At 44.2% G+C, this 17,968-nt stretch overlaps 1 protein-coding gene across 1 annotated transcript; it reads right to left on the bottom strand.

Moving 5' to 3' along the window:
* Window positions 1-803: 803 nt before the first annotated feature.
* Window positions 804-16,852, bottom strand: naa25 (N-alpha-acetyltransferase 25, NatB auxiliary subunit). The gene is made up of 24 exons (XM_041960730.1): window positions 16,772-16,852; window positions 15,090-15,175; window positions 13,988-14,126; window positions 13,736-13,854; window positions 13,556-13,630; window positions 13,361-13,468; window positions 12,146-12,224; window positions 11,559-11,670; window positions 11,389-11,478; window positions 10,424-10,596; window positions 10,226-10,338; window positions 9,928-10,135; window positions 8,117-8,206; window positions 7,859-8,039; window positions 6,783-6,882; window positions 6,530-6,681; window positions 6,304-6,429; window positions 5,585-5,828; window positions 4,427-4,550; window positions 4,273-4,338; window positions 4,091-4,188; window positions 3,884-3,997; window positions 3,637-3,777; window positions 804-2,791 (listed from the first exon to the last, which is right to left on the bottom strand). The coding sequence occupies exons 1-24, from the start codon at window positions 16,827-16,829 to the stop codon at window positions 2,669-2,671; spliced, it is 2,919 nt and encodes a 972-aa protein (XP_041816664.1). The 5' UTR covers window positions 16,830-16,852; the 3' UTR covers window positions 804-2,668.
* Window positions 16,853-17,968: the final 1,116 nt, after the last annotated feature.

The raw sequence follows: 17,968 nt of genomic DNA, 5'->3' as shown, positions 1-17,968 counted from the left end.
TCGCTTACACAATGAACCAGCAATAATTCACCTCAGCTGTGTTGCTTGCTGCCACCTACAGGATGAGCTGCGCACCGCACCCATGAGAGGTCCAATGGAATTGATTGAAAAGTGTTTAAACAGACTTAATTGATTTCCCAAATAAAGAACAAATGTATTAAACGTAAAAAACAGTAAAAACAGTAAAAAAAAAAAAAAAAAACTGCAACAAAAGTTGCAGTTTGTACATTTTTATTTTGTCGTTGGTAAGATAACTGTATGAAGCAAACAAAGGTCATGAGGATTTGAATCTTATGAACTGAATACATGACTGAATTTATAATGATTATTTCAGAATTTATGTGGTTTGAAATCATTTAAATTTCCAGTAGTGATTTGCTGCTTCTAATGGCACCACTGTCTCTTCACTGAGACAGTACTGCAGTATTATTTGAAGTACTGCTGGTCGTGGGTACTGTGTGTATGTATACTGCTGCCTTGAAATTTTGAGTTAAATTGCTCTTGTATAGTTTTGTTTTTATTTCTACACATATTTTGTATGTATGTACTTTTTATTTTAATTTTTTTTCCAGGTGCTGTGCAGATCACTGAAGACAAAAAACAGCTGCAACTAATCATTTCTTCAATTAATCCATCACATCTGACAAAAAATAGCAAATACTCAAATTGTAGCAGCTGGAAACAGTTAAAAAATGACTGAAAGAATGAATAAATGATCAGTGTTGTTAATATTCTGTCCATAAACGTATTGTTGTATCTCCCCAACTCCTCAAGTCAAGACATCTCACAACCAACTTCTCACATTAACTTTTTTATTTAAAAAAGCTTGACATTCCAGTGTTTCTGTTTTCCATTTTCTAACAAAAGGGGGTGGTGAGATGACGCTGCAGATTGTCAACCATTATTCTGAACCTCAACAACAACACATGAAGTCTGATAAACAAACATCTTCTCTCCAGCCGGATCCATTCGACCACAGATGGGCTCGAGGTTTCAAAAAAAGGCATTTATTAGCAGATGTGTGTGATTGTGTGTGTCTACAAGACAAACAGGAAGGGGAGGATCGACCATTTCCTCACGTCGATCTGCCAAATCAACCTGCAGTCAGTGCTCCTCCTGTAAACTGTCACTGGTTAGAATAGAAGATGCTCATTGTTCACAAACTGAGAAGATGATGACATTGTTTTGGTTCACGTTTTTGGGGGGTGGTCTTCAGTGGGAATGACAAAAACATCAACACAGAGTAAATCTACTGCAGCGGCTTTAAAAACACACTAACGTCCTTTCACACCATGTTTCCAAAAAAGGCTGCCTCGACTTTTATTTACACTTAGGTCCAATGTTTGTCTGCGAGCCGTTGGCTGTTTGTGACAGAGCACATTATTCTACAGAGCTGCATCTGAAAATAACTGCCTGTGCAATCAGATCTGGGCCAAAGGAAGCAAAATGTTCTGGTCTGAACTGAACTGGAACACACTGTAGGCCAAAACCTGCAGTCCAGCATCTGATTAACTGAATTTCTCTTTGCTAGAAAGACTTTCTATGGCTGCAGCATCAGAGGAAACGATGCATCGTGTTTTTGGTGAATATTCATCTTGAGATATTCACACATGGTCTCTTAGATAATTAGAATCAGTCCAGTCTGATTATTTGATCCATGCCTGAATTTGTTTTTTGTGCTGAACAACCCGATTCCATGATTGACAAGTTTACAAGCACCACTTCAACTAGTAATAAACAAAAAGAAAGAAAGAAAGAAAGAAAGAGGAAACAATAGCGGCAGACGAGATTTTTCAGGTTCTTTAAAAAAAAAACGTCCTGGTGATTGAATTCATCCCACCGCTGCTCTTTATAATACTGCAACTACAGAGGTGGTTCCACCAAGGCGACACACAGGATACACAAAGCAAAAAAATAAAATCAGAAGAAGAAGAAAAGAGGGCGAGAAAAGAACTCTTGAATAGGAAACTTCAGTCTGCAGGTAGTCGCGTATCCAATGCTTCAACAGTTCAATGCAAAATTGTGCCCGTTTGCTCTTTGATGGAGAAACAGCTGGAAAAGCAGCACATTGACAGAACTTTCCTCCTTAGTGTTAACAGTCCTGTGTGTGTGTGTGTGTGTGTGTGTGTGTGTGTGTGTGTGTGTGTGCGTGCGTGCGTGCTCAGGGTCACCAGAAAAACAAAGTGAGGAATAAAGAGGAAACATAACTGACAAACAGGATAGTGGTTTATTGTGTCTTATATTGTGGTGGTAGTTGCTCTTTGCTATGTACAATAATTTATTAGATTAGCTCATCTAAAACTGCTTATTCATTTTTCCTAATTTGCTCTATTTTTTTATTTTATTTAAAAGGAGCGTGTCTGTTTTTTCCTCATTTTCTCTTAGAACTGCTGTATAAATTCATGAGTTTACTTACAAGCTTGTGTGCTATAAGAGTTGCAAATGTCCCAGAGGTGTGCTGAAGAAAAGAAAAGAAAAAAATCCAGATGGAGAAAGACGCAGGAGAGGGAGGAGGTCAGTAACGACGGTGTGCTCGGGCGGGTCGGTCGGACCGGCGGGGAGCGTCCGACTCGTGGGTTAGCTGCTGGGCTGACAGATGGAGGTGTGGGACACTGGGGGCAGATGGTGGGAGTATAGTCGTCTTTGTTTGGGGGTGTGCGATGGTTTTTCAGATCTTGAGGTTCTTTATAGTTTCCGCTCTCTTCTTGAGCAGATCTCCGACCTCCTGCAGCGAGCGCAGGTAACTGCTCTGCACCTTGTCCATAGCAGCCTTCATAAACGCAGCCTCGTCCTGAAACACACGGAAGACAAACGGTCCGTCAGTTCATCGTGTGCGACGTGGCGCCCTGCTGTAGCAGGACGCCATTCGCCCCAGCATGGCCGTCACGCTTCATTCAGACTGCTGTGGAAAACATGTCAGCAGGGCTGTATGCATGTGTGTGGGAGCTGGCAGGAGCTAGCATGGCTAACAACAGCATCCCCCATCCTCATCTGCTGCTTGTATTATTTCATCATGTAGTCATCTAACAATCAGTGACTCCACCCTCCAACTGACTGGACCCGGGGGTCTCGTCATTTTATGGGCTCAGCTTGTTAGACAACATTATTTTTACACTTTTTCTGAATATAATATACATTTATAATTAGTTGATTTTATTTTGTATCCTTCTTTAATTGTGTCTTTGTTCTTTTTCTACCTCTCCTTTTTATTCTTGCTGTGTGTAACAACTACATTTCCCCGGCGTGGGATCATTTAAGTTTATCTTATCTGATTTTAACTTCTCAGCAATGAATACACCACAACCAAGATGTGGTTTGTCAAGACTACGCAGCGTTCAAATGCAAACAAGCATGACTGACACATCAAATGCAGACGTGAAGACGGAGCTTCAAAAGTGACTCAGAGGCAAAAACAAAAAGATGAAGAGAAGCTCCTCATTTACAATTAACTCATCTGTGACTTCTGCAGAAATGTAATTAATTGGCCATGAAAATCAAAGAAGAACAGAGACTTTATGTTCTGCTCTGTGTCCTTCTGCTGATTTGAAGCTTCTGTGTTTGTGTTGCTCTTCTATAAATGAGATGTGTTCATGAACATCAGGGAAAGACAAGCCCTTCGTGTGTCTGCACGCTGACCTGTGGGTAATCGTCCAAGCTTAAACTGGCCAGTTTAAGGGCTGTCATGCCAGTCTCTTGCCCCTTTATATGCTCCAAAGCCTGGGTAAGCAGGTCCTGCAAGCTCCCCGTCAGCTCCTGAAAGCCACACACCACCGCTGGCTGCAAGACACACAATCATCAGTGACCACCAACTACAGACGGTGTGTTTGTAATGACCGATGTGTGGATGTATGATGGATAAATAACTGGAGGATTTGAACTGTACCAGAGCTGTGTTTGCATCCTTTTTCTTCTTCTTCTTCTTCTTCTGTAGACTAGTCTTGAGTGGTCTGAGGATCTTGGCACAGTGACTCGCCATCCACAACACTATGCAGACCGTCTGCAGAGCAACACCAGCACGTTACAGCTTCAACACATCTGATGCAGAGCGAGTGTGAAATCATGAGTCTGTGTGGAAGCAGAGACGTCTCACCTCAACAAAGAAGATTAGGTTTTCTAATAAGGAGGGCGAGGTTTTTAATTTGCTCTCTTTCATTTCCAATAAATCTCCTTTGCATTTATTCAGTATTTCTGTGGACAGAAAGAGGAAACACGAAGCATAAGGACCGAGTGCAAACCTCTGCAGGCTACTGTGACGACCAGCTGCTAACTCACCTTGAAGCTGAACTACTAATGATTTGAAACCGTTACAGATCTGGGTCTGAAGCTCTGTCGACTCGTCTAAGAGGGCAAAAAGAAGTGTGAGAACAAAAGCATTGGGCAGGAATCGAGGAAGGAGACTCCCGATGCGCTTCACGTCTCTTCTTACCGAGTCCGACTGTCTCCAGCTCCTGCAGGTGGACCGACAGCTGCAGGGCTGCGGCCTGACACTGACAGCTGCCACTGGACAGAGCGGGGGCCAGGCGGGTGGAGGGTGGTCCCAGGAATGGATACTGCAACACAGCACGAACATCAATACAGAAATGTGCTCCACACACGTTAAGGTTCTTCAAACGGACTGCAAAGAGTCTGAAAACAAAAACCTAAAACCATCAGTCAACACCATTTTTAGGGAGAAAATTTACCTCAAATTAGGTGAAAGTTTAAAGAGACAAATTATTAGAGCTGTACTGAACAGTTCATGATGTTGACATATTAATGAAACAGACTTATTATTAGATTAATTAGATTCCAGTGGTGGCTGATTCACACAATGCATTTTTCAATAACTCCAAAAGTGAACATAAAAAAAAAGATCATCATTCCAAAATTCACAACATGTTTTTTTATCTAATAAAATATTCAGCTTCAGTTCATATTTGTTGGTGTATTCAAATTGAGATTTTTAAATCTTTTTCTTTTGGGTGATGACATCATAAAACGTGATGACCGACATTTGAAGCTTTACTTGAACGCCTCATTAGAAACTTTGAAAAGACTTTCAGTGCAGCCCAACAAATAAATTTGATTATTGGGCATCAAAACAAAAAGTTGGCCTTTGTGTCCTCGAGCTGGTTGATAAAGAAATTCTCTTGTGGACACATGGATCACTGAGCTCTCTAATCCGCCTCAGAGTCTTTTTCCTGACGATCCTGCAGCTTTGTAGAGAAGCTGCTTTTGTCTTCTCAAACAGCCGCAGACAGTTTCGTCTACAGGTTTTGTTCCCTGTGCAACAGAGGAAGGAACAGCAACCACTGAAAGAGGGTGTAGGGGTGACAATTCATGCAGCTGCATCTCCTTCCACTGATCGACAACAGGAAGAGGAAGCTGGCTCTCAAATATCTGAGGCGTTTTGCCAGTGAGCCGTTGATCTGGTTCATAGACCCGGGCCCTCTGATTTCTAGACTAGACTTCTAGAAATCACTGCTAACCAAGCTGCAGTTTCCCATGAGTGTGTAACAGCTGTCGTCTTTTTTATTCTCTCTTGATATGATTACTGATGTGCAGGATGGACGTAGGCTCGCGATGGTTCATTCACTGAACGTACCTGCATGCGTTTTTCTGCAATCTGAGCCGCCGTCTGTAGAGTCTGGTTGAGCTGGGACAGCAGGCTGCCGAGGATCGAGGTCTTGTCTCCGACCCCGTTCTCGTTGGCCATCTCAGAGTTCTGTTGCGAGGGCGAGTGTCCGAGCTCGGCCAGAGAGGCGAGGAGACGAAGAGTCAGCGAGCGTATTCTCAGCCAGACAGATTCTTCCTCGAGAGAGCGACGCCGGTGTTCGTCAGTTAACTGTCTGTGAAAGGAGGAAAAATCTGAAGCTTTTATTTTACATTTTATAACATACCAATAAGAAGTTTTACCATTCTTTAAAACATTATGTCTCTGCCGAGCAGAGGAACGACAGAGGCTGACAAACGTCTGAATATTCACCTTCATGTTTGCTACAGAAACAGTTTTTCATTGATGTTTGAGCTGCTTCAGCGTCTCTGTTCATGCTTAAAGTGACGGGCACTAAAACCACGTTTCAGACAGAAGGTGAACAATTTTGAAATTATCTTTACGACCACAGACTCCCTCCAGGAGTCCTGCACAGAGACCTGCACAGAGACCTGCACAGCCAGAATTTTTCCACTATTAAATATGGATGATGTAAACAGGTTTCTGCTATCCTTGCAACAGAGACCTGTAACCATGGTAATGTCAACAACAGCCCCTCAGCAACCACATGTGTCTGTTTCTGCAAAAATATCATGAAAATGATGACAAACCTCTCTTTAGGGTCCCAGCTGGTGAAAACAGTAAGGTCCCTGTTGTCCCTCATGTTGTCCCAGGGGATGTCGTCCTCCTCTGCAGACAAAGACATGGCCTTCACACTCTCCTCCAGACTCAACACTCTGGAAGACAAATTCAAAAACAGACATCATCTAAGTGACGAAATCAACTCGGCAGCACGAGTCGCTGTAATTTTCATGCGTGTTTGCAGGATTTTCTCACATATCGGCCTCGAGGAACAGGTCCAGCAGCATCCTCTCAGTGCGGACCTGAGCAAAGTGCAGCGACTGGTTCAACCTGTTCCTGAGAGCAATGAACTCTGGGATTTTCTCAAACGCTCCGTACTTGTACGCCTGGATGATATACTCTGAGGTCTGGTGGAAAGAAATGATGAAGAGTAAGGAAATGAAGAACAAGAGACTCTGGAAGTGTTGAATAAATCAGAGCTAAAAAACACAACGTGGGACCAACTTACATCTTTCTGGTTTGAGTGGAAAAACCTGAGGGAGAAATTACAGGACTGGGAGGCTGCAGCAAACTGACCCAATGACTCAGCATAACGTGTTAACAGGAACCTGAAAATTTAACAAGAAAACAAGCATCTTTACACAAATGTCTGGCCCGTAATAGCAAACGCTGGTCCGTGCTCGGATCTATCAGGTGTCTCAGAAAGAAATCAGCCCAAAAATCCAGATTTTAACACATTTTTAGTCGTCGTCTCTGCAGTAAAAACATTTTATCCTCTCTGTGCTGACACTGTGGAGATACTGAGGAGCTCCAGAGGAGTCCTGATCTGTCCGGAGCTGCCAGGCAGAGGTATCAACACACAGTTCATGAGAGGAACAGTATTCATATGCCGATGGGCTTATTAGAAAAATGCAGTTTTTAATAATATTGTGAACTTTTGTGAAAAAAAACAGGGATTCCATCACAGCCTGGAAGTCAATCAAACTCTGATCGCTCGTAAAGCTCCTCAGATAAAAAAACTCATTCAATTCATTCATGTTCTCTTATTTATCTGCATAAACTGACTGACGGCAGAGCCACGTTTCAGACATGTTCACTGTTAGGATTCACTGAGTGATACTAAAGAAATAAATGATTTCCGCCTCTTCATCCACTCATTTCCGCCCGAGTCGTATTGACCAATCATGTTTGAGCTGGTTTAGGTTGCAGGTAAACAGTCCAGAGCAGTCTCAGAACCGATCAGCTTTGTTTGACGACCATGTAGCTTTTTATTATGATCATCTATCTGCATTCACGTGCAGAGATCTGTACACAGAGATCAGATGAAATGTCCTCTTCATGTCTCAAGTTGCCAATCAGACCGTAAACAAAGAGGAAGTCTCTGCCTGGATGTACGTTATAGTTTATCTGGATGTCTGCTGGCTACACTGGAAGCCCCAAAACACCAGCCACTGCCCCCCAGACGCTAAATCAACATCAGATGATGATGGGTTCCAGACTGTTTTAGTCTTAGTTTGTCTTTCTGAGAGGCTTCATAGATTCAGGCCCAGGTGTAATTGAAGGGAACCGTGTTTATGCACTGACCCTATGGTGTCGTGCTGTACGTGCTTGGCGTCCAGGCTGGAGTAAAGGTCCACTACGGGCTCAAAGGCTCCCAGGTGACAGTAGAGGAGCAGCAGCAGCAGCTTGAACTGGGCGTTGGAGGGACTGTGAGACAGACCCTCCTGGAGGACGCCCAAACCCTGCCACACCATGTTCTCATCGCCTGCAACACACAGCGACACGGTTAGAGACGCCACCGCTGCAGCGCAGACACGTCTGGAGCAAGAAAGACGAACTCACCGGTCTCCGTCCACAAGTCGATGTACACGTGAGCTGCCATGAGACAATACATGTCAGAAAACTGCAGCTCCGTCTTCAGAGCGGTCGTCCCTGTTAAACACACATCGGCACGTTAGATCAGACCGAGGCAGCAGCTGGACGCAGGGAAGAGTCAGCGATGAACCGCTTGAGAAGCTGTTGTTAATACACCTGACCGAATAATCCACCTTTAGATATAAATGCACTGTGAGTTACAGTCATTAAAATCAGGACTGCTGGTCTCCATGTTGACATGAGGCCTGAGAATCTGTCACAGAGGAGGACGCTGGGCTGTCTTTTACTGTACATTCATGAACTTCCTTCCATCATTTTAACCGTAACTACAACATACGTTTGACAAACGCGCTGCTGCTCGAGCTTCCGGCCAGAACCTGAGTTGCATAAAACGGTTTTATTTGAAAATCCTGTGCTAGTGCTGCCATGTGCTCGCTGTAAACCAGAACACGCAGCAGGAACAACAATCCCACGCTTGCTTTGCATGTGATTGGCCTACTGATGACGGCTTATTGAAAACCTTTAGATTTTGGCCGCCGGGTTGAAGCATTGAGTGTGCAGAGTTGTCTCTCAGTGACGTCAAACACACGACAACTTGTCAAAACATTTGCTAAGGACGGATAAGATAACACTTTATTAATCCCACGCTGGGGAAATTAAATAAATCTATCAAATAAAGGCGGAAAGCGTGAGGCGGACTGGGCCCTGATGTAATTAAGGTAGAAACCAGTTTGTTTGCACACGTGTCAAACAGCAGGTGACATCTGTAAACTGTAAACTAACAGACTTCTGCTTTGGGCTGAGAAACATTCGGCTGGACAAATGTCGTCCGGTCTGATGAGATTTATGATGAGGCATCAACAACATGAGGTGATGGAACCATCAGCTGCACAGGTTGGGAGGTGTAATGTCACTGCCACACACAGGGTCCATTAACACCTGCAGACCAACACATCACAGCAGACCTTCTTATCAGCACCACAATGATCCCGTCAGTCCTTGGTGCACAAACTCTGGAACTCACAATTCGAGATGGGAAAGCTCAAAATGTTGTGACTGACATGCAAGAAGTCCCCACTGCATTTCTGATGACTCGACGTGACTCTGCAGCACCGAACATTCACACACGAGCTTCGAGTTTGCAGCAACTTGCGTGAAGCTTTAATTTGTAACATTAGCAAGCAGGGATTGGCTGTAGCATCACTGTAAGGACAATGGCAGGGATCCTTTTATGGCTTGTTCATGTTTAAATGGGGTCACGTAACAGACTTTACAGATTATTTTCAAAAAGCGAGACAGAGGAACAAGAGAAAGAGGAAGCAGTGATGGAGAGAGTGAGCTAGAAAAGAGAGAAGCACATTAAAACAGAAGAATAACTAGAAAACACTGCACAGAATACCTCTGATGCTTCAGTGGATGTTCGACTGCAGATATTCAGAGTGATTCAGTAAATCACAGAGAGCAACATGCTGACTGAGTTATTGTCCCATCACAAGCAAAAACACTGCGTCCAACAGAAGCCATTCATGTGTTATTACTAAACTTCACAGCTCTCCACAAGCTCTGGAAATGCAAACAATGTGCACTTTTTATTTCAGGAATTTAATAGAAACACACTGATTTACTGCCATGATGATGATGAATCGCTGGTATCAGAGCAAATGAACAACACTGAGCATGAGACACTTTGTACTCGGAGCAAAGAGACATAACATGTCATAAAAATCTGAACAAATGTTAATGCCAAGAGGTCTCAGAGTGAATAAAGGCGTTCTTACCAAACTTGAGCCCGTGACGATAGTGAGCTTTGAGCTCCGCGATGAGACGCAGTTTTCCCTCCACGTCGAGAGAGTGATGCAGGCCGAGAGCTCGACTCAGCTGACACACACACAAATGCCTCTGCAGCGCTTTGGTGTCCTCCGGGAAAGCAAATCCCTCATCTCCCCGCTCCCCCAGCGGAACCGCCTCGCTCAGACGGTTAACGAACTGAAAGGTTGAAGAGAGAAACGTGTTTCACGGCTCGAACCTTCACTTTGCAAGAGGCAGCTCAACAATTCCGCTGCAGCTCGGGCTCACCTGAACGTGTTGATCAGGAGAAAGCAGGTGGAGGTATAGTTTTAGGTCGGTGATGCAGCAGGGTTTGTCTCCAAACTTCCCAAAGAACTGCACCATTAGCTCTAAAGGCTCACCTGTTTAAAGCCACACAGGTGACGTTAAAGGAGGGCGAAACCAGACAGGGCAAAGGCAACTGTTTTTACAATCCATGCGTTATACCTAGCAGGCTTTCTTCAGGACAGCCCCGCTCTCTCAGTCTGTGCATTAATTCAAGCCGAGCTAAATAGGGTCCTCTGAGTGAGCGAGACTCTTTGCCGTCCTCCCCTTTAATTCTCTCCTCCACAAACCTCACCACCTCAGCCACGGTGTGATGAACCGAGCCCTCCGAACAGCTGGAGACGGACAGAAAACGCAGATCAGCGCGGGATAGTTTGACAGTCATCATCCAAAGTTCAGAGGCAAACAACAGAGCGGCGCTACAGGAGCTCGCAGCCGTTCAAGCGCAAGTCAGCTGGCTGAACTCCTGCAGGCACAAGATGTTCTAAAACCCTGATCACTGGCTGAAGGATGAGCTCTCCGTCAGTTAGGCTCCTGTTCATCCTACGACCAACACGCTGCTGAGCAGGGAAGAAGAGTCGATTTACATGAAGCTTCTGACACTGATGAAGGCCGGTGACTTTTCATCATTCAGTGTGACCCTCAGCTGACAGTAAGGGCTTCGTAGCAGTTAGTCTTAAAAGATTAAAGCTGAGGCACAGAATCCCTTTTAGCTACCTTCCAAAACATCTGCCGACAACTGGAAACGTGTAAATGACAGAAAGCTGCAGCAGCGTTTGCTCTCAGCCACTGTGTTACGTCACTTCACTGCATCGCATTGTTAAACTGACAGTGGCTGCAAAACACTTTCCTGCTGCTTGTATCAAAATAAAAGATCTCTGGAAGGATGAACAGGATAAATTAAAACATGAAAATGAATAATAATAATATTCCAGCTAAGTTTACTTTTATATTTGGAATGTATCAGAGCAGAAGAAGTGGTCTTTGCACACCTGTCTGCAGACAGCAGTTAGCTTACAGTGAATTATTCATGTTTTTGTTCATTTTACATCAGCACCACGTCCTTGTTTTTTTTTTTAAACTGAAAAGTGCATCTGCCTTAAAAACCATGACGTGTTTGTACTCACTGTTCGCCTTCCTCCGGCGGACTCCACGACTGGTCGATCAGGTGGAAGAGAGAGTCGAAGTAGGAGGGATAGAACTGCCAATCGTCGGGACTGGAAACAGAGAGGCAGGTTTGTAACTCAGGTGCTGACCAGCAGCTGTGTCTGACAGGCAGGTGTGAGCTTCTACTCACTTTTTAAGCAGCAGCTTGTGGGCCAAAGCGTTGCACTCCGGCCAGCGTTGTAGCCTCTGATAGAGCATCATGCACTTGTTTTCTCTGCTCTGCAGCTCGCTGGTCAGTTTCTCTGTGGGAACATACAGAAACATAAAGACATACAGAGGCAACACATCTGATCTGTGTCTAACGTGTGAGTTACCATTTTACTTTTTTTAAATTTAAGATCGAAATTATTGGCTAAAAATATTGAACAGTGGATGTTCTTATATTATTGCATCAGTGATTTGCTGCTTTCTGTTGCTCTCCATGATTTGTGAACCATCTTGGGAAAAGTTATTGCTAACGCTACTGACATTTCCAGATCTTACTGTGCAGTGTTTGCATTTCTGCACCTGAATCTTGTTTAAAGGGCTGCAGTCGAGAACATCTACAGTGTTGCTGATTAATGTGTTTTCTCCCGATTAATGAAGAAAGTGAACTGAAATGAGGATGAAGCATATACACTGCTCACTAACACACCCTGTAAATGATGACACATGGAGGAACTTGCTAAATTTTGCTGATCTTTCAGGCTTTATAAACACACACACATACAAACGTACCCCCGAGTGGGCCCCTGATCACGTCGAGAGCCTCGACACACTTTCCCAAACGCTCCAGGATCATGAAATACAGCTGCACCTACAGTCACACATAAGAAGCCACAGACAACTTTAAACAGGACCATCAACTGGAACAACACTTGTGTGCAGGAGAGTGCTGGATCTGGGGTGTTTGCAGCCTTTTTGTCGCTAAGCTAGTGAGCTTCTTCAAGTCCGTTTACTGTGTCTGACCTCCTGGAGTTTCTGGTGGCTCATTGTGTCATCGTGCAGGAAATAAATTCCTGATAAATGAAAAAGAGTTCAGATCACCACGGACATCTGCGGACATGGACCGACTCATCTGTCAAGCTGTGCAGGATTACTGCCGTCACAGAGTCGCGAAGAGGAGCTCACAAAGACAGCAGAGAGTGTGAGTGTGTGACCGATACACAAGCAACACAAAGGGGAATTTACATTGACACGTTTCAAGCGTGAAAACTCTTCTTAGTGGACTGACAGGAGCTCAGGAGAACTGACTTTGGTTGTCTTATATTCAGGCCAATATTTCCTGACTCTCATATATGATTATAATCTATCCAACGCCGAACTAAACAACTTTTATGACTTTTTATTTTTGTCATTCTGTACCAAATTTCAGTATTTAAGGACTACATCTCATCAGCGTCAGTAAGCCAATGAGCTCGCAGAATGCTTGTAACAAGATCTAATAATGCTGGTAATTGGCGGTCGAATGTTACGTGTAGTAGAGGCCTGCAGGAGGTAGAATTATCACCTCATGGTCGTATGCCTCCACCAACTAACAAGGTCACCAGAGTTCTCAGAGGCCTTGACTTTTGACCTTTGACCAGAGCTTCATCAGCTCATCCTTGAGTGAACATTTGTGCCAAATTCCCTCAAAGTGTTCCTGAGTGTTCAAGAGAACGGGCTGGACGACGAATGTCCCTACAGTGAGACCCTACAGTGGCGTATTGCTGCCCCCTGCTGTTTGTTATTAATGCTCCTGCTGCGAGATAATTAGATTTTGATATAGTCCAATACGGAGCAGAAACTCACTTCTTGAGTTCAGTCCAGTTATCCAGGCTGAGTAAACACAGTCCCTCCAGCTGCTCCCAGGTCGTCCTCTGGAGTGAGGAGGGCCTGATGTGTGATGTCATTTTAGTTTTGTTCAAATGGATTTTATAAACCTGGTGCAGAATCGGCCGACGTGTTTCTCACCTCTGCTTCAGCTTCAATCTTCTCCTCCTTGACCATTTTCTCCACCATGCGCTCAGCCAGAGGCAGGAACATGGTCTGGGCCAGTTTTTCATCTTGTGCTGAGATGGCCTGAACACCAAACGACACAGCACACGTGTTATTTCCAGAACAATGAAACCACCTCAGCGTGAATGTGTCGCACGAGCCTGTTCGTACCTGCATCACCAGACTCATGACAGACCAGAAGTAGTACGGATTCTTGGGGACGATTTTGTACAAGGCCATTCCTGCCTGTAAAGAAGACGCAGCCGTCAAAATCCTCTTCATTATTCTAAATAAATGTCCCTTTTCTCGTCATACGTGTTTGCGTGTCCGCATGCACGTGAGCTTTCTCACCTGCTGCATCTTCTTGTACTCCCCCACCCGGGCGTACGCCATGAAGAGGTGAGAGTGATACTCCTCGCTGAGGGGAACCTTCTTCACTGCAGCTTCGTACAGCTTGGCAACCAGCTCAGCTGTGAACAACAGACACAGAGTCCAGCATGCAGTCCTGCTAGTGTCATTACCAGCCTATCTCTGTGTGTGTGTGTGTGTGTGTGTGTGTGCGTGTGTGTGTGTGTGTGTGTGTGTGTGCGTGTGTGTACTCACGACGATGCATCTCTCTGTACAGTATAGTCAGAGCTTGTAGCGAGTTGTCATCAGTGGGCTCAAGCGTGGCCACTTCCTGGGCCAGAGCGAAAGCTTCATCCTGCTTTCCAGTCCTCTGAAGACCAATTGCTTTGAGGACCTGAAGGGACGAGGACAGACAAAGACACTCAGACAGAACAACAGCGAAGTGAAGACATGTTCACTACATGGTTACAAACAGTCTGACGTCCCCCGGAGATGCTGCTCACACCGGATGTTTGACGGCTGAGTGAATTTGGTTGCGTGTACCTGATCTTGAAACTGATCCCAAAATGACTAAATACGATATAGTATATTTTCTGACTATCACCTAATCTCTCCATCCTGTCCTTGAAACACTCAATAGTTCTACCTGTTCAGGTCTCATCTTTGGAAAATCCATCTTTGGTTGACGTGAGCAACAAGCAGACGTTGATCATGTTTTAAAAGAATCATTCAGCCAAAGACGGTGAAAACCATTCAACAAGAAAAACTGTAGTTCATTCATTCCAATAATTAATCCTTTTGGGGGACCTTACACAACACGTTAATACAGGTTAAACGTCCACGCGACTGATCACAGATTAACAGTCAGGAGTCTGGATGTGAGCAGTCACAAATATCTGCGTCTGGACTGCTTTTAGCTCATGGACGATAAAATCCATCAGCGCAGGATAACTTCCAGATGTTATTCCAGAAACTGTTTTTTCCCTCCCACATACACCAATAAAAAAAATAGACATTTTTAACAATGAGCAGTGTAATCTGCTGTGAGCAGCTTCGACCCCTGCAGCAGCAGCAAGTGTTCATCACTGCCACAGCGTCCACTCTTACTAGCCCGGTCGAATGTGTGCTTTTCTTGTACTGAGTGTTATAGAACAGCTGAAGTGTCCTATAATAACACACGGAGTGATGCAGCAGGTGAGAACTTGGCCAGGGAGCCAGAATTTTAAGGGTTATATTTGTGCTCTGGTGACTGTGTTATATGCAAGTGTTCCACAGAGAAATCTGTGTTTTCTTAGAGCCATGACGGCTCGAGCAACAGTGGAAAACACACACAGCACACTCGTCCTTAGTCACCCACCTTGGCACAGTGCAGGTCCTTATGTTTCTTCAGCAGTTTATCTGCCTGCTGTATCGCCATTTTATTGTTGCCATTATCAAGATAATCTGCAGAAAACACAAGAAACAACATCATTGCATTAATGACGGTGATTGCAAATATTAGAATAAAACTCATCATGCAAACGGACAAAAGTGACAAAATAGTGTGAATTCTCATGTATTTTTAATACTTAGTCAATTTACACTCAGAATAAATTCATTGTTTTGGTCATTTTTCAAGACAAAAATACCAAAAAGGTCTGGTTCCAGCTATGTGATGATGAGGATTTCCTTTGTTTTATGTGACTTTCACCTGACGATGAATCTACAAACTGAGGAACTACTCAGCAGATTCATTGATAATGAAAATAGCTGGTGGCTGAAGTCCCAGAAACACCATCACTGCAACCCAACGTGTCTGTCTGGGTGATGCTGAAATATGTGCATGCAGTCACACACAGACACCTCAGTTCAGCCTCTTCAGGACAGCTGGCTGCCAAAATTAACTGTGGCAGACAGAACACGGTGGTTATGTCATGTCTATTCTCTCTGCTCGGACTGTCGCCGCAGAAGAGCCAAAAGTTGACGAAAGCCTGCAGAAACTTGAGGACGCATCACTTCATCAGGAGCTGGTGGTCTGCGGCCAAACCCGGCGTCCCCGAGGCTCCAAACATGGAGCAAAAACAGCTATCGTGGAGAAACTGACTGACTTATTCATGGTTTCCAAACTACATCTTTAATTCACTGCAGCTGCACAGTTCAAACCTCACTGCCGATCAATGCTTTGACAAAGTTGTTCATTCTCAGTGGAGGTCTGCGAAACACGGATAATTCGACGCTACACAGTGCTACTATTACAGAGCAAGAAATTATAAAACAACCGCTAAACATGCGGGATTAACGGCAGTTCTTCTCTTACTCACACGGTGGATGTCCATTATTTCCGTTATTTAGCGGCACGCTGTCAGCTCTCTGTCGGGACTGTCCGTTAGCTCTGACAGCTCCATGCTAGCTAGCAAGCTGGCTACCGCTAATGCACTGGAGCTAGCTTGGAGCTTTGTCCTTACTATTATGAGCCTAATGCTAGCTGGAAGCTAACCGTGTAACATTTCACTTGCTATAATGCGGCTACAGATTCAGACTGGACACGGACAGCTAATCACAGCGGAAATATCGGTCAACCTGAGGCACACAACCGGTGCTAACAAAAAACTTTTCTTTTTAAACGCGCAGCTGTAGCATGTCCAGGACTAACTGGCTTAGCCGACACATTAGCACGCTAGCTAGCTGTCAAATAGCGAACGTTAGCAAAGGAGAACGCACCTCGACTTTGAGAATCAGCCAAACCAGGCGACAAAATGTCCGGATCGTTCAGTGTTGTAACACCACCGAGAATGGCTACAGGTACAACACGGTGACACACGGGTCATCCAGAGACCCGGGGCAGTCGTGTCCCACCCCGGCTAGGTGGCAGACCGGGTAAGGTGCACTGTCATTGGGCGCTGCAGACAGCAGAGACCGTGGTTGGAGCTGGTGGGGCCGCATCGCTGCCCCCCGACTCCACCACCTTCTCCTTTACACACATACACCGCTACAGAGCACAAGGATGTCTACCGAGCCTGCAAACACGCACAAATATGTCACTCTCCATTGAGTCCTCACCGTATATGGGTCTGAGCCTCCTGTCGTTGGGGTCCTGCACATGGCCTCTAGCCGCCATGGTGGAGTTTACCTGCTGGGTAAATGTTCACGCATGCGCACTGTGAGCTGCCTCTTGGAGCGATTAAAGGTTTTTTTTTTCTCGCTGAAAGCGCAATAAGCTGCCAGCGTCCGCAGGCTGAAGGGTGTGCAGGAGGTACTCAGTGCATTTACATCCTTTACTTCAGTAAAAGTACTAATACCACATGGTAAAAATACTCCATCACATGTAAAAGTCCTCCACTGGAAATGTAACTGAAGTGAAATTATTTAGCGTAAGAGGTATATAAAATTTATGAATGTAAAAATACTCTTGCAGATTTCTCCCAAAAAATGTTACCTGGTTAAAATTTCTTAGAAACACCTCAACTCGCTCCCTCATTGTGAAATCCAGAACGCAGTGGTGGAAGTACAGTTTTGAGGTACTTGTACTCTACTTGAGTATTTCCATGTTATGCTTCTTTATATTTTACTTGACTGCCATGTGGAGGCAAATATTACTATTATTACTTTTTACTCCACTACATTACACACAATATACAATCAACTAATAAATGATAATAGATATTTGTATACTGTATGTAGTAGTTAAAACTAGTCCAACTTTTACTGACTGCAGCACTAATGATGCATATTGATGCATCCATACACCAATAAAAAATATAAAATGGGCCATTCTGCATAAGATAAAATAAGATTAACTTTATTAATCCCCAGATAGGGAAATTTGGCATTACAGGTAGCATCAGTAGAAATAGCAATAGCAAAGTAAGTACTTTTAACTTTGGTACTTTTATTACTGTGATATTGCAACTTTTATTTAAGTAAAGATCTGAATACTTCTTCCTCTGGCAGAATGTTTGGTAAAAAGTTGTCAAAAGTTAAATACTGGACACTTTTACCTCCTTCACTAAGGTCCTTTCTCATGCAGTGAATGTGCACTGCAGGTTTAGTTTCCACATAACACTTATTTTAGTTGCAGATTGGACCACGACTGGCTTCCAAGCTAGTTACAATTAATTGAAATCATGCTCGTATGTACACAAATTAAGAACAGAAACTTTATCCCTTCAGCAGATTAAAAGGGTCAAACTCAGCACATTCTCCGTTCTGAAGCTCGAGCATCAAAGTTAGAAAAACACATTTTTTGAGTGGAAAGTG

Source organism: Chelmon rostratus, chromosome 19 (assembly GCF_017976325.1).
Source record: "Chelmon rostratus isolate fCheRos1 chromosome 19, fCheRos1.pri, whole genome shotgun sequence".
NCBI classification, from domain to species: Eukaryota; Metazoa; Chordata; class Actinopteri; order Chaetodontiformes; family Chaetodontidae; genus Chelmon; species Chelmon rostratus.
This window is presented reverse-complemented; position numbering and strand designations above follow the sequence as displayed.

Excerpts from the sequence above, each read along its gene's own strand:
- naa25 (XM_041960730.1), bottom strand. The coding sequence starts at position 16,829 with ATGGCGGCTAGAGGCCATGTGCAGGACCCCAACGACAGGAGGCTCAGA. Across the intron at positions 12,225-13,360 it reads AGATTGAAGCTGAAGCAGAG|GTGCAGCTGTATTTCATGAT; the intron begins GTGAGAAACACG and ends GTGTGACTGTAG. Across the intron at positions 5,829-6,303 it reads AGCTGGGACCCTAAAGAGAG|ACAGTTAACTGACGAACACC; the intron begins GTTTGTCATCAT and ends CTCCTTTCACAG.